Below are 17,618 nucleotides of genomic sequence, written 5' to 3' on the forward strand. Positions count from 1 at the left end.
AGCCTGCGAGCGGTGGAAGGGGAGAGGCGGAGACAGGCAGTAAGTGTAACTGATTAGAATGTCCTGAATGCAGCTGCTTTGGCACACCCCCACTCCCTCCCCCGCCGACCCCTACCTTCCCCTGCCCCCCCTCCTCCAGGCAGTAGAGAGGAAAGGTAGATTAACTGCCTGTCGGCTGTGGATCCAGCCGGAGTAAGTGTAACTGATTAGAACTTCCTGAATGTGGCTGCCTGCCTGTCGCCGCCTCTCCCCTTCCACCGCTCACAGGCTCTGCCTCCCTGCAGCAGGAAGGAAGGTTTGGCACACCCTCGCCCCCTCCCCCGCCGACTGCTATCTTCCCCTGCCCCCCCTCCTCCAGGCAGTAGAGAGGAAAGGTAGATTAACATCCTGTCGGCTGTGGATCCAGCCGCAGTTAATCAATTACACTAACAACTTGAAGCAGCTGCCGGAGCACTTCCGGGTTGCAGTTTGTGCCGGACCATCAGGCGTACCGGACCACTGGATGCCGGAACACCGGAGTTTTACTGTAGCTTGTTTATTTGCAGGATCCTTGGGGTCTCTGGCAGAAAATTCAGATACAAAATTCCTTCAAGTAACTCAATTAGCCAGATTAGTAGTCAGATCACTTTGCAGAATGGAACCTACTCTAGTTTTGAGGACCCTGGCACATCTTCTCCTTGAGCCTTTGGCTTCACTGTTTTAAATTTATCTGTTGTTTCTTACCAGCTATTCAAACTGAGATATCAGAAGAGCCTTAAAAATCTATCTCAAGCATATAGAGTTCATGAGACCGTAAGACTCTCTATTCATGTTCTTCCACTCAAAATACCAGAGACATAGGGTATGTCTACACTACCCCGCTAGTTCAAACTAGCAGGGTAATGTAGGCATACCGCACTTGCAAATGAAGCCCGGGATTTGATTTTCCCAGGCTTCATTTGCATAAGCGGGGAGTCGCCATTTTTAAAACCCCGCTGGTTCGAACCCCGTGCAGTGTGGCTACACGGGGCTCGAACTAGGTAGTTCGGACTAGGATTCCTACTCCGAACTACCGGTACACCTCGTACCCTCAAAAAATAAGTGCCCTTACCTCAAAATAAGCTACACAATTTGTGTTTATGTAAATTGCATAGCTTATTTCAAGGTTATTTCAAAATAAATTTTCTGACAAGTCCCTTAACCTTCATGGAACGAAGGTTATATAGATGCCAGAATAACACACCTATTTTGAATTATATTTCGAAATAACGGGGGCATTTAAAGACTCAGAATTACTATTTTGGAATACTTCTGGCATCTCAAAATAGCTCCGCTGTCTAGATGTAGCCGAGCAAAAACTTCCTGTCAAGGTGGCTAAGCAATGAAATACATTGCCTGGGGAAGATGTGAAATCTGTATCATTGGAGATTTTTAAGAGCAAGATAGACAAACACCTGTCGGGGATGTTCAAGATGGTGCTTGATCCTGCCGTGGGTGCAGGGGACTGACTTGATGACATTTCAAGGTTTCTTCCAGTACTATGATTCTATGGAGCTGTATGAAATTATTTGAAGCTGTATGAACAACAGAGTTTTGCTGCAGCAAGTGAAAGTGTGAACACGGCTTTGTTGGCAAGAGCATTCTGCTGCCAACAAACAAAGCCCCCTCACTGGGGAGTGAAAGTATTCTGTCAATAAAAGTACTGACAAACAGCATTTATACATCCTGACTTCTAGCCACAGGGTTGTGTTGACACATCCCTGTCACTAAAAATTGTGTCATATAGACATACCCTCAGTCCTTACAGCATTCTTCTAATGTGTGAGAATTGAAAATTGTAATTGACTATAAACAAAAGTGATACTGACTAATCTATTTTTATTGTCCGCACTGGATAAAATGCCATAAATAACCAGAGTATAAAGAGTGACAAGTATAAATCATGTTGTTCACATTATATGTATTTTAGTAACCTAAATGATTATTTATATAGCAATTTGCATTTCTTAATATGTCAACAGTGACCCAGTAATCAGAACTAGCCATAAAATCAATGGAAGTGAACAGTTATATGGGGCCATATCGTCAGATGGTGTAACATGCCCTGGAGCATTATTGACTTTTGTGGAGTTATACTGATTGATACCACTTTTTTAGAGCTTAATTCGTGTCTTCTTTAACAATTAATTAGTAGTTTAGATTATATTCTTTTCCAATTAGATTCTCGTGGTTCCTATTTCACACTGCATGGCAACTGACTGTGGACTTGCATTATGCCAGAATATTTTTTTAGTGAATGGCTGTCTGTAAATGTAGTTTAATATTTCTTCATAGAATAAAATCAAATGTTGGTTGGAATTTGGAAATCTAAAATTTAAATTATTCATTCTGAGGGGAGGGATTGTATGTTATATCAGATCTCAAGATTATCTCTGAAACTGCAGTTTCCTATATAGATATTTTTTAAAAATCCTATGAATGGTGTTCTATCTCAAAACCTCATATATTTTGAAAATTGACACCTTTTTCTAACAGTTGGCACAAAATTTAAAAATGTGGCTTGTGGCTTTCTTAATAGTTACAAGTCTATATCTGCCATGTTAAGATTGTGGTTGGCAGTTACACTGTCATCACAATAGCATCAGAGATAAGTATGGCATGAGTGTTTTACTACAAACATTACACAGAATGTAACTGTGAAACCAGCAGTAAGCACATGGATCAGAAGAGACCCAGAGTTGCTGACGAAACAATATGTAAAGTTTTCACATTATGTCCTGCACTCTTTAACTTTGCCTTGCTCTATTAACATGATCGTCTCATATTTTTATCCTCAAATCTAATGAATGTCAGGCCATTAAATGTACATCATAGAAATTAAAATTGATCATTTATTTTGTTCATTACCATCAGTCATTAGAACACATATCTCTGTGGTCTAGAACACATAACTCTTTCTATGCCAGCAGGAGCACATACTTCTTACTTTCCTTGTTTGTTTTGCTCTGCTGTTGGTAAAAATTTGAAGCTTGCTTCACTTTGTCAACCTCTCTGCTGCTATAGTTGTGCATTAGCTTAATGTGTTGTTGTATTACAATGTAAAAAGTCTCTTGTCTCTTCTGTCTTTGTCACTGCAAGCTGCTAATCTGAATGAAGTGGAAAAAGGTCAGTTGTCCTTTAAGCCTATTTTCACTTATCTATCTTTTCTTTTCTTTTCTTTTCTTTTCTTTTCTTTTCTTTTCTTTGAAGGTGCATGGATTTCAGTGTATGCACGTGGTCAGAGAAATGATATTGCTGACATTTAGCAAGCTTACCCTGTATTCTCAGATCAGGCATTTAAATGTTTTTGCATACATATCAAATGAATGCTATTAAAGGTAAAAATACAGCTTTTTGCCCAGAAGACAGTGTTACAAGAACAGATTGTTAATACTGTATACATTGTCTTTTTCAAATATATTGAAACTTACCTTATGCATCCTCTCTGTTGACGGATGAAAATGGCTTTCTTTACAGAGAGGGTCTTCTAATAAAGCTTGCATCCAACAGCTGTAAAATACACTTTGGCTCATTTGTAATGCTTTCTACATTTTAAAATACCCAGCTAATTTTCTTATATGAATTGTCCTGCTAGTTATTAGGTTGAGATGTCCTCCTGTTTATCATTGTAATGACCAACTGTTGCAGCACATTCTGCATCTAAAAAATCAGTTATCTGAGGGTCTGTAACAAAGAAAGATAATGAAGATGGACACGTATGGCCTTAATTTGAATTAACCTTACTTTTGGGGATTCTGTCAAAACATTAATGCCACTAAAATAGAAAGTTTATTTAACGAAATAATGGAAAAGATTCTGATCCATCATTCTGAATTACACATTTAGATCATTTCCTAGCACTGGTATTTCATTATTACATCTATGCAGCTGAAGGATATGGTTGTTGTTTTTTTCCTCTCCATCATTTCCTGTCCTCTTTCCATTTTCTTTCCCCAAACAATCTGGTCCCATACAGAAAATCTTCCTTTAGAGAGATGAAAGGTGAACTGACTCTGTTTGTGCCATTCTTTGAATTGGTGGAATGGGCGATTAAAAAACAACATAAGATACTTCTGAAAGCTGAGTTAATGGCACTCATATTCTTATATTTTCATTGTTCTGTGACCACTTTGCCAGACTGGTGAACAATTATTTATTTTATTATGCTTATTGGTGTACATATTAGGAAAGCTAGTTACCATTCAAACACAATACCACTATTTACAAACAAATCTATCTTCTTTTTAATGGTGAACCAAAACCAGATTCCAATGACTATTGATTTTGCATATGTAATTTTTTAAAAAAAATTGCTTTGTAAGAGTGCAAAGTGTATTTTTGGTGCACTCAATGAATTCTTGAATTCTTGAAAACTATAGGGGCGCTCTGCTTATTATTTTGAAATAAGGGGTTTATTCAAGCTTGGATGGATAGTCCCCTTGTATAATTATGTTTCCTAGCTGAAATATCTGTTTATGGATGATTAAAAGAGAAAATATAATCAGAAAATATTGAATAGTTACTGAAAACTTTTAACATGGGTGATAGACATAATATATTGTAATTACTGAATCTAACAGTAACTAACACACTATCAAATTATTAAATAACTGAAGGGAGCTGAACTGGATTGGAAAGGCAAAAATTAAGAATGTGTATAGAAATGTGATGCATTGCTTATGGTACTTAGTTTATTAGTGGAACATGGAAGAGATTTAGCTGAATGTAAATTACTAGCAGAGGCCTTTGTCTTACTTGTTAATTCAGTAAGAAAAAGAGGAATGATATAAATGAAATATATCTCTTAGTTTAGTTACGTACTCCACCAACCAATTATATAACATGATTTACACATTTCCAAAAATGTAGTATTTACACAATCCTAGTGACTAATGAATAGAAACTTAAATACATCTAGTGCACTTTGGCATCAGTTAAACTCAGTACTTAAGCACATGCCTGACTGTAAGCACATAGTTATGCTAAATTTAAGTGAGAATTGTATTGGTTTAAAGTCATGGGCCTAGGTACCCTGCTAAACCAAGGTCTTGATGTTGTAACTTACGAGACTTTAAACAGAGATGCTTTTATTACTCATGCTGGGTTTCTACTAATAATGTATTCTGTTTAATGTACTAGTGTATTGGAAATGACTGTAAATTATTATTGGATCACTGTAATCATTCCACTAATTTTGATTCATTTCTACTCATGATTAAGGGCCCAGTCCAGAGAATGCATGTGATCTTTGTTAAAGTAATTAGATTCATAGACTTCAGTGGGTCTGTTCCGATGAATACTATCATCAGGAATAATTCATCATTTTCTGTGTAGTGATATATGTTTCTAAAATAATTAGTATGCGATTCTTGCATGCCAATACCAATTATTGCTTTAGTATTGAAACAGCTTAGTATGTAAGGTCTAAGTCTTGCACTGGGGATCCACTAGCATGAGATGTAAATTAATGGAATTCCACTGGTATGAAATTGGAATAATGCAGAGCTGAAGCTGAGCCAGAAATTATATTTTAAATAATTTTAATTGGATTTTCAGTGTTTTACATAGGGTTGCCGGATGGTTGAACCAAAAATACCAAACACCTCTCCCCCCCCCCCCCCCCCCCAAAAAAAAACACTGGGGAAAAAATTCTGTTGAGGAAAAAAAGAAAGGAGGGGGAGTCCAAAGTTGTTGAGCAAAAAAAAGGACTCAGAGACTTATTAAGCAAAAAATAATAAATAATAAAACAGCATGGTCCCTTTCAGAGTGAGTGCAGAGTTAGAATAGGGATAGGAACAGGGGAGCGGTTGAGCACTAAGACCCAGGGAAGGCTTTGCTTCCCCTTGTTCTTTAGGCTTTTTGCTGGTGGCCATTTTGTGTTTTATTCAAGCCAGAACTTAGCTTCCCCGCGGAACCTGGTAAACATGGGGGGTGGGAGGGCTGGAGGTGTTGGGGCCCGGAGGAGAGAGGGCAGCGAGGCCAGGGGGTAGGGTTGCTAGGTGTCTGGTATTTCTGCCTCCTGGCCAGGAATAAAAATCAGAAAATACCGTACACCTGGCAACCCTAGTTTTACAACTGGACTTTAAGACTCTGTGTTGTAACCTACTTCCTACTGCCACAGATTTTTTCCCCTTAATCTTTGTTAAAATAAGTTAAAATAGTACTTAGTGTATGTACAATTTGCCAAATTCTCCACTTTAATTCCATATAGTTTAACTAGAACTAACATCCCTAAAACAGTGCTTGCTGTTTAAATCGGAGATAGCTAATAACTGGGGAATACAATCAAACTATGAGGAGGAAAAACTGTAGCTTTCATAGAATGTAAAAATACTGCAGAAATAGACTCATATTTATACATACATATACATTACCCAGTAACTACTTTAACTACCATTAAACCTGCCCTGTTCACTTGGTATTTATGCTTTGGAACACAATATACTTTCTTATGGTGATAAAATTGATTACTGTTTCTTTTTATTTATATTTTGTCCCTGGTTTAGATTTGAATATTCTGTTTGCCTTTTCTGTAATGCTGATGGGTTTAAAGATATTTCTGTGATAGCTTCAGATAATTTTCTTAGTTGGTGCTTTGTCAAGTTATTACAGTTTAACTTCTCAAATCTGGGACTCTCTGGTCTGGTAACATCCATGGTCTGGAAGGGCCACTGATGTTACTAGACCAAAGAGCCATGGAGGCTGGGAGTAGGAGCCAGCTGGGAGAATGCAGGTGTTGGGGAGTCCCAGGTGAACCAGCAGCAGCTGGGCAGGGAAACCCCATCTTCAGCAGGGCCGGACAGTAGCCCGGGAATCCCCCGCCCTCGCAGAAGACCCTCCAATGACAGTAGGGCGGGCAGCAGCCACACGAGTCTGACTCTGGCATGGTAGCCCAGCTAGGGAAGCCCGGGGAATCCCCCAGCAGCAGCAGGCGGGCAGCAGGTGGGAGCCCTGGCTGTCCAGCATTATCAGAGCAGTGACAAGCCAGGAAGCCCCAAAGAGAGGATCTGGCAGAAAGGCAGCCAGCATGGGAGCCTTGACTTCCCCTGGTCTGGCAAATACTCTGGACCGGATCACTCAGGTCCAAAGTGTGCCACACCAGGGAAGTCCAACCTGTATTTCCTTTATCATTTCATTTTTTGTTAAAACATCTCCCAATTGCTTTGTAAATAACTTACACATACAATTTACATATCCAGTTACCCAAAATAACAATAATAATCTAAATCCTTTGGAATGTTATTGTTTTCTTTCTTTCTTTCTTTCTTTCTTTCTTTCTTTGCTATTGTTTTTAGCTTTAGAAAACCTGGATAATTGCTATTAAATAGTTTCATTCAAGTCATTAATTCAAGTTACAATCTGTCAAGGAAGAAAATTGATATATAAATCTGGCGACTTGATAAGCTCTTCTCACTAGATAACCAAGGTGCACTTATCAACCATGTTTATATGTTGTTTGACTAGCCATGTATATAACATCTATTGTATATAAGAATATCATCTTTGATGAACTTATAGGCCTTGCTTTTGGAATAGCATCTAGGTTCTAGTAGCTCAGACTGTAGGGCCTACATATGAGAATGGAATTCCATTTGAGGATTGAGGTTGAGTAAAATAATTAAGCAACTTATCTGATACAAAAAACAATTTTGTCTGATCCTAATTAAACTGTGGAATTATTTTATTGAATTATTTTGATATATTCCCCACAACTGATTGTTTACATTATTTTGTTATTGCTCAGTTTTCTAAATGACTTAGAACATAGCAATTTTCTTGTCTTTAAGAATCGGATCACTTGACAAGAAATGTATGAAAGCCACAGCTATTATTTTACTAAATTGGTGAATGAGTGGATGACTGTACACATGTAATATTGATGTGAAACTTTGTTGAACATAAAGATGCACAGTGGTATCACAACCATTTTTCTTAACTGAAGTATTTGTTTTAAAAAAGTGGATCTACAATTTCTGATTGAGGTTGCTTTGCAACATTTTCCATATCCATGAAGACAAAAAGCACAATCTGTCATCTCTGTAGATTTTTCATTTTTGTCACTATCTCTGTGGGTTTTGTAAATTAAATTTCTTCCTTGCACCTTGCCCACACTGATTACATTCTAGAGAACTCATGATTTTATATTCACCAGTCTCGAGAACTTCACTCTTTTCCCCTCTCTTTACTCTCCTTGGAACAACTTCTCAGAAATAGTCTTCAAATTAACACAACTAAAAAATTGTGTTAGTAATTTTTTCATGCTTATTCTTCAGTGGTGACAAGATTTTTTAATTTCATTTTAATTTATTTTTTATAATAGTTTATTTTTGGGTGTCTTTAATGGTGCTTATACAGATTCTTAGATGGGCAAATATGCAGTGTAGCTCTTATTTATTTTTTTCCTCTGGTATATATGTAGATGCAAAAATAACATTTCAGGAGTGCAAATTTTGGGGGGCCACTCTAATGCTTCTTTGAAAACTTGGTTCTTTGTTTCTTTTCTTTGTAACCTTTCAGAGCATCCATTCTTGTTTTGATCACATCGTATTTACTAAAAATCTAGCCTTTATTCATACAGATTTTATGTTCATTCTTCACCACATTGGTCACAGGATTTCCCACTTCCTTGTTATAGTGAAGCATTTCCCTTCTTAGATTACCTATTAATGTTCTCTTTGAACTAAATATTCTCTGTCTGTCAGGCCATGAATGCTCACGAAATAACTGACATCTTGATTTAATTCACAATATTCATTCTGCTCTGTGGGTTTTGAAATTAAAATTTAAAAAATAAAATATTTTTCTTCCTTTCATACTTTCAGAACACATTATGCAGTATTGCCTCAAGTCAGGAGACATTTTGATCAGCTAGTTGGTTCATATCCTCATTATTGTACATTAGACTGTGCACTTTATATATTGTGTAAACCTTTCATTATATTTAAAAAACAAAAAACAAAAAATACCTCTTACCAGGTCCTCAGAAGTAGATTCTGATGTTTTTGACCATTTCACAATTGTCAGCCGGATTCTAGCAAAGTTGCATTGATTTTATATTTTCAAACAGAAGCAATATGAAATTACATTTTTAGCTGAGTTTGACTTTTGACCTCAACCTTCAACTGTACCCAGTATCCCACTGGCCACAGCTAGAAATGTGGCCTTTAAACTCCTTTATCCTTGAACTGATTTGTCCTTCTGTGTAGTTTAGAGCAACCTGGCAGTCACCAGCGGGTAGTGTACTCTAACCAAATGCACTTATTTCTGTACACCCTTCACATCCAGATGAAGAGGGTTAGCAGAATTTCACAGTGTTAAATCCCTGTTCCACAGAGAGGGCTGCCACATTTGGCAGTCCCCCAGGCAATTTCTGATGTCAGAGCCAATGGTGACATGTCAGTGGGAATACAGCCTTTGGCACAATCTCCAACTAGTGGAACAAGGAATACGGGTTCAATAAAGTTGTCAGTGATTATGGGATTATTGGCCATGTTATATCACTGTTTATTAGACAGGATTTTTCTATGTCCTATGGGTCTTCAGTGTTGAATTTTTTTTTCTATGAATCATTTGTCATTCTATAGGATCGCAAATTATGTCAAGTTACTTACTGACACTTGAGAGCCAGAAAGTTTCTTGGTATTCTGGAGCTGGGATTGCTGTTTTACCTCAGTAGGCATACAATGCTTGATAGTGGAAGTCTTCTGTTTCTAAAGGACTGTGCTGCATGAACAAGAACAAAATCCAAGTTGGTGGAATTTATAGGAGGTTTTCTGTCTGACTCTGTGAATACCGAATTATAGTAGCATTTTGCAGGGACATCTTAATATCACTCAGGAACAGGACATCATATATTATGGGATTCCACAGTCATATAATTTATTGAATAATGGTACTGCAGACTTAAAGAGTCTTTCCTTTAAATATGTTCCGAGCCTATAGAACACACACAAATTAAGTAAATACAAAGGGCTTTTTGCTGGCTTCAGTTTAGGATCATAGGAGTTAAAAAAAAATTAGATTTTTTGCTGGATGTATTTCATCCTTTAAATATTTTTAATTGCCTCTATAATCTCTTCAGGAGTGAGTTCTGCAATTTGTATGTGTCTGAAGAAATGTTCTCTCTCAACCATTTATTTATTTGAATACAAGTGCTTCAAAAGAGAAGCTTGAGTTTTTGGTTTGATATTGTTACATTGTGGATTCTTTTTTAGGATTCTTTTTTGAACTGATCTAATAACTACAGTCTTTCATTTGCCAAATGGAAATGGCGAAAGACTTTGAGAACAAAATTCAAATCTTGTGTTTTAGATAGCCCTTGTGACCTGTGAATGAGCTTTCTTCAATTCCCTGTATATATTTATTAAGTAATATTATTGGCCATTTCCCTCAGAACCACTGAGTACTCTGCTTCTGAAGATCACAGAAAAATCATGGAGCAGATCCTTAGGGAATCTATTTGGAGAAGAGGAAGATGATCAGGACCAATTAACATTCACTATGAGGAAATCATGCCTGACCAACCTGATATCTCCTCATAGACGGCAAACTGGCTCTGTGGATATGGGGAAAGCAGTAGATGTGATATACCTTGACAGTAACAAAGTGCTTGATACAGTCTCCCACAGTGTTCATGTCAGCAAGTTAAAGAAACATAATTTGGATTAACAGATTATAAGGTGGATAGAAAGCTAGCTAGATCATTGGTCTCAATGGGTAGTGACTGATGGCTTGATGTCTTTTTGGCAGCTAGTATCAAGCAGAATGCACCAGATGTCAGTCCCAGAACTGGTTTTGTTCAGCATCTTTGTTAATGATCTGGACAGATTGCACCCTCAGCAAGTTTTCAGATGTCACTAAGCTGGTGGGAGAGGTACGTTTTTTGGAGGGTAGGGATAGGGTACAGGATGGCCTAGACAAATTGGAGAATTGGGCCAAAAGAAATCTGATGAGGTTCAACAAGGAGAAGGGCAAAGTTCTGCACTTAGGACTGAGGAATTCCATACACTGCTACAGGCTGGGGATCAATTTGCTAATTGGCAGTTCTGCAGACCTTGGGTCTGGAGAAATACAATGAATGAGAAAATGGATCAGAGTCAACAGTTTCCCCTTGTTTCCAAGAAGGCTAATGGCATATCCAGCTGCACTAGTAGGAGCATTGCCAGCGGATGGAGGGAAGAGATAATTCCCCTTGAATTGCCACTAGTGAGGCCAGTTTTGCGGGCTTTCCCCACTAAAGAAAGGATGTGGATAAATTGGAGAATCTCCAGTGAGGACAACGAAAATGATTAGGTAACATAACTTATGTGGCGAGGCTAAGGGAACTGGCATTCTTTAGTCTGCAGAAGATAAAAATGAGGGGGAATTTGATAGCAGGCTTCAGCTACCTGAATGGGAGTAGCAAAAAGGATGGAGCTAGGCTGTTCTCATCAGTGGCAGATGACAGAACAAGGAGCAATGGTCTCAAATTGCACTGGGGAAAGGTCTAAGTTGGATACTAGGAAAAACTATTTCACTAAAAGAGTGGTAAAGCACTGGAATAGGTTACCTAGGGAAGTGGTGGAATCTCCATCCTTAGAGGTTTTGTCCAAAGCTGGCTGGGTTGGTTTCATTGGGGTTGGTCCTGCTTTGAGCACCAGGTTGGATTAAATGAACTCCTGAGATCTCTTCCAACTCAAATTTTTTCTGAGTCTAAGATTCTGTGACTTGTATTATTAATTCATATACATATGGCCATGGTTTTGTGAGATTGGTGGTCTTTGTAGTTAAGACAGTACAGTTCTATGTGAAAAATGTCTTAATAGATTGATAGTGTGCTATCAAACTTCTTTGGTAAGCGTTGCATGTGTATTGTTGGCATGGATTTTCTGATGGCCAAATGTATATACATTGCACTATATATTGAATATTATTTGTATGAATTTTCTCAGCTGCAAATTCTGTTTGTCAGAATGAATACTAACACCCTACTTTGGGATTTGATGATAGAATAAGTTAACGCTTGCCATGGAATTGTAAAAACAAGCTCTTCTACAACAGATGATGGGAAAGTATTTTATAGATCCCTTTTTTCTTTAACTCTAGTGCTTCTGAATAGCATGTTGTGAACATATCTTTCCATCTTTAAGGAATGTATATTTCCAACATGTTTTCTTTAGACCAGTGCAAACATAAATATTTATGCTTTATTTCCTGTTTAAATTTGTCTCACTTCAATTTCCAGCCATTGGATTGTATTATACTTTTCTCTGATAGCCTGAAGAGACTATTATTGAATATTTTTACATGTATATAAACATATATACTATAATAAGTCAATCCTTAGCCTTTGCTTTATTAATCTAAATATATTGCTCTCTGAATCTTTCACTACAAGACTTTCTACTCTTTTAATTATTTTTATGGTTTTTCTCTTAAACCTCACCACTTTATCAACATCCTCTTGAATTCTGAGCACCACAACTGAACTGTGTTCTATCAGCAGTCACACTGAAGCCAAATTCAGATGTAAAATAACCTCTCTACCCATGGACAGTTGGTGAAGATACGGCTGGTGGAGGCAAACCTCTAGCCCAACCTCCAGCCCTGCCCTTTCTTCTGAGGCCTTGCCCCTTCCCCATGGCTTCCCATGCATTCCCTCCCGCTCCCAACCATGGGAAGAGGAGGGGAGCAGGTAGGTGCACACTCATCCCAGCCTCCCCAGCCCTGAAGGAGGTCAAAGAGCGTGTGGCATGGTCCCAGCCTCCCCAGTGCCGGAGGAGGGAATTCCGCATGGCCTGTCACAGCCCTGCCTCTCCAGCTCTGGACAACAGGGCATCCAGGCACTGGGGACAGCAACACTCCATTCCAGAAAGCCTACATGTTCTGGGGCAAAGTGTGGACAGGGCTATGCCTGGCAGTTTGGAAAAGCAAAGGCCTTTCCCCCCCTTACATACCGAACACCCATGTCTCTGCTTCTATTCAAGAGTCTTCTGGTTATATATCGAAGGATAGCATTAGTTCTTTTGGCCAAATAGAACAAATTCAGCTGTTTATCAACCACAACTCCCAAATCTTTTTCAGAGTCACTGCTTCCCAGGATATAGTCTCCCATCCTACAAGTATGGCCTACATTTGTTGTTGTTAGATGTATACCTTTTTCCAAATTGAAATGTGTAGTGTTTGTTGGCACCAAATTTATCCAACAATCCAGATCAGTCTGGGCCAGTGACCTGTCCTATTCATTATTTTTGTCCCATCTGCGAATTTTGTCAATAATGATTTTATGTTTTCACCCAGATCACTGATTTTAAAAAGATATTTGGCATAGGGCCAAGAATAGATCCCCATGGGACCCCATTGGGGAAATACCCACTGATAATGATTCCCCTTTAATGTGTGCCATGCTAATTTTACACCATTCAGGTTTTTTAATCAGAATATTGTGCCGTATCAAGTCAAACATCTATAGGTGTCTTGGTATACTTCGTCAACATTGATACTTTTAATGACCAAACTTGTAATCTCATCACAAAAAGATATCAAGTTAATTTGATAGACTCTGTTTGCTATGAACCAATGCAAATTGGCATTATATTCTTTATTAATCCTATATCAGCCACTCCATTATCTTGTTAGAAATCTATCTCATGTTGGAGAAGTATAAGAAGGGAAGAAGAATGGTTACTCTATATCATCTCAAAATCTCACTCAGTCATGTACCCCTTAATCCTTCGCATTCATAGACTTCCTTCCAGTTACACTGGAGATGCTAAAACATCACCATCACAGGCATCTATACTTCTATGTTTCTTAATAGAACATATGTCTAAATACTCCTGGCTGAATGGAAAATTTCATACTCTGAGTATTTACAGTACAGAGAGACATCTAAAACACAGTGTGCTACAAGTGTAGCCCATGCCCAACAAATAATTACCCACTCCTTGATCCCATAACAAGATATGATGGTAACTATTATGCTAAAGAAAGAAACAAGGCTTCTCTTATGGCTACTGTAAAGCAGTCATAAAATAAAACCTTTATTGTAATTGTTATTGTAGATTGTTTCATATGATTATTCAGATAAATATGTGACTGCTTAATTATGTAAATTAATTACTTTTTATCTGACATAACAATAGTTGGATTCTCTCACACACATTTTCCCCAGAAGTATATTCTAACCCACTCCAGGATCTTCCATCTTTCTCCTTTCCCCAGTTCTCCTACCCTTCAAAATGGTATTGCCCCTCTCCTGACGGCATGCCTCCTTCCCTATCAGTTTTTCCTTCTCCATCAATTTTCTCGTCCTTGAGTACTTGGAGAGAGAGGCTGAAGCCATGATGTTTTATATCCTCATGCACAGTTGCAGCTGCATGGAGCCAGTGTAGGAAACAGACTGTAAGCGCTGGTGGATGACAGTGTGGTGTCAAAACTTTTCTGCTTCCTCATAGCAAACAGCCATTTCAGTAGTGAGGATGAGTGTTTGGGACTCACTGTCTTCTCACCTTTTCTTCCTTCAGTACCCAATGTGGCTTCCACTCTGCTCACTCACCTCCATAGCTAATTGGAACAAATGTCTAAAGGGGGGCAGGGGGAGGGTTATCCTTGGAATCTACAGGCCACACTAGATTTGTGGGTCTTTAAGCACAGTATGGGCAGAATTTATACCCATGAATTATACGTATGTATCACTGTGTAAACTCATTGTATCACTGTGTAAACTCATTTTGATTTGGGAGGAGAGAATATTGATGACCTTTTCATACCAGTTATATAAAATAGAGGCATTAGTGCAGGGGTGGACAAGAGAGACTCTGCAGACTGGACTTGGCCTACCAAGCGGATTTATCTAGCCTGTGGATGCCCTGCCACTTCCCTTTCCCCATTTAATCAGGGCTTGGGGATGGGGAGTGTGCAACGTCTCTTCCCCTGCCAGGGGTGCTGAATAGCTAGAGGCTCGCTCGAAGTGTAACGCGCCCCTTGCAGGGCGGGGGCAGGAAGTGAGAGACTTTGCACACACACAGCCTCCCTTCCCCAGCGCTGATTGGTCTGGGGGCGAAGGCAGCATGTGAAGTCTCTCGCACCACCAGAGGTGCAGGTGCCTAGAGGGAACCATCAGCTGTTCAGAACAGCTGGCAGTTTCATTCTGGAGGGAGGTTGGGGACAAAGACTTCATGTGCTCCACCTCCCTCAAGTTAATCAGGGTCTGTGGGCAGAGGAGCAGAAAGTGTCCTGGCCCCATCCTTTCCGGGGCAGCCCAGGGCCACTTCAAAAATTTGTGAAGTGGCCCCCATTCTAAAATTATTTCCCACCCCTGCATTAGTGTGTTCCTAGTCACCACAAGTAGATAATTACTTCATAGTGCAAAATATTTTAAGTGCAAGAAATTACATTTACTCTGTTGGCACAGTGGGGGAGGCTGGTCTGGAGAAGCTGTATTCCTGAATGATATCAGAAAAAATCAAAATATATTAATTGTTTGTGTATTATAAAGTGTAGACTTTTTCATATATTAATAAGTTAAATCACAATGATTATAAGAAGTGTTGCTATTGAGATAAAGCCAACCATTGTTAGGGCACTGTGGTATTCCCCCCAAACTGACTGTGACTATTATATTGCAGGTGAATTATGCGAGGAGAAACTGGATTTCTGTGCCCAAGATTTAAACCCTTGTCAACATGACTCAAAGTGCATCCTGACACCCAAAGGATACAAGTAAGCATAAAATATTGTCATACTTCAACTACACAATTATTCCCATCATTCTATTATTCTTCTGCACCCCTTCAGGGTTTGTTTTAATGTGGCTCTGTTCTGCTGTAATATCAATGCATACTCATAGTAGTTGCGAACACCTATCAGTGGCAGAACCTGGCCTATTTGTTTATATGTACACCCATGTATTAACTTGAAAAGTATCCAGCAAATTAACCAGTTTAACCACATGAAACAGAACTAGTGAAGAAGGGAGAGTTTCATTCTCTGTGACCGTATCCACAAAAGTCTTTTAGAAACCTGGACTATAAAGAGAATAATTAAGTTAAATTAAAGTGGGATTATTGTATTGTTTTGTGAGTAGTAATTACAGGACAGGTTACTAGTAAGACACATTGTAAAATAAGGCAGTTCATCATCAGGAAAACTAATCTTTAATTACATGACATCCTTATTAACATTAATTAGCATGCACTCTTAAAAAGTACTTTGATGGACTTTAAATTAGTAGATTTAGGAAACCTGTTTCTTTAAACAGTCATTCATGTGCAATCTGTTTTATGTGCTGTATTTTTTTGTGCTCAGAAGCAGCGTATGCTATTGAAGTTGATATTCTTAGCACATTTTAAATATCAGGCTATTTTAAACAGTGCAGACTTTATTTGGCGATATTCAAACGTACATGCAATGAGCTCATGTACACCATAATATTAAGATTAACATTGTAAATTATATGCATTTATTCATTTCATCTGGTCAATCAATAAAATTGATTACAAATGTTTGTTACTACTTCTAGTTTGTAACCTAGGACATAAAATTCCCATATTTTGAGATTTTAAATCAGAAGATGACACTTTCAGTAGCTTTTAGCATGCATCTCACTTAGCTTAAAACTGTGCTTTATACTCTTTTCTCCTTCACTTATACATTTATTTTTGTCAGATAAAAGGCTTGAGAGATATGATACATTTTAATTGATGGGCCTAATTTAAAGAGATATGTGGGTATTTAAATTTATACTGTATACTTCTAAATGAGTCTATAAAGTGCTACGAGACCATTTGGTTTTTTTTTTCTGTAACAGACTAACTCAGCTACCCCCTGAAGCTTCAAGGCATAAAAGTATGAGATTGATGCGTATACACAGCACCCTAAACTCAAAATAAGATATGCAATTTGCGCTATGCAAATTGTGTTTCTTATTTCGAAATGGCTTATTTTGAAATTTGGCACGTACACACAGAGCCAAATTTTGAAATAATGTGCTGTTTTGAGACATCCCTTATCCCTTGTGGAACGAGAGTTACATGGATGCCGACATAGCATGCCCGTTATTTCGAAAAATACTTTGAAATAACAGGTGCATTTAAAAGATGCGGGGTAGCTATTAAGAGATACCTCCCTCCAGTATTCTGAAACAGACCCACTGAGATGTACCCACAAAGACTGATGTAGTTAGGTGTTTGTTAAAAGAAAAAAGAGAATATGTAATTAACTTTTAGACAGCTGTGTTTGTGCAAGTATGCATTTGTAATCTTATCCATGGATCTATGAGCTAAATGATTCTGAACACTTGTTCAATTTAATGTCTTAAGCTTTAACTGAAGAGTTCCCATTAACATTAATGGTGACATTTTCCTAGTTACAATATAGAAAATACTCCAGTTGAAGAATGTTTTTTTAATTTCTTATGATAAGTAAAATAAAAATAAGTGCCCTACAACCACTTTGGTTGATAGGCAACAAAGTTATTTCTTCTAAATTCTCTTAGATGAAATTTAAATAAAGTTGTGATCATTCTAACATGCCTCTGTAAACACATTGTTACATCTACACAAGAACTTGTCTTGGAGTTTTTTTCTTGTTGACTCCCAGCAGCTAAGTTAATTATGTTT

General features: G+C 38.1%; 1 protein-coding gene across 4 annotated transcripts in view; it reads left to right on the forward strand.

Moving 5' to 3' along the window:
• Nucleotides 1–17,618, forward strand: part of SLIT2 (slit guidance ligand 2) — a 396,011-nt gene that overhangs the window by 357,802 nt on the left and 20,591 nt on the right. For all 4 annotated transcript variants that reach the window (XM_075930668.2, XM_075930669.2, XM_075930670.2 and 1 more), the window contains exon 29: nucleotides 15,627–15,720. In XM_075930668.2, the coding sequence (XP_075786783.1) occupies nucleotides 15,627–15,720 (94 nt within the window). The remainder of the gene's footprint in view (nucleotides 1–15,626; nucleotides 15,721–17,618) is intronic.

This window comes from Pelodiscus sinensis, chromosome 4, assembly GCF_052426305.1.
Source record: "Pelodiscus sinensis isolate ZL-2025 chromosome 4, ASM5242630v1, whole genome shotgun sequence".
NCBI lineage: Eukaryota > Metazoa > Chordata > Testudines > Trionychidae > Pelodiscus > Pelodiscus sinensis.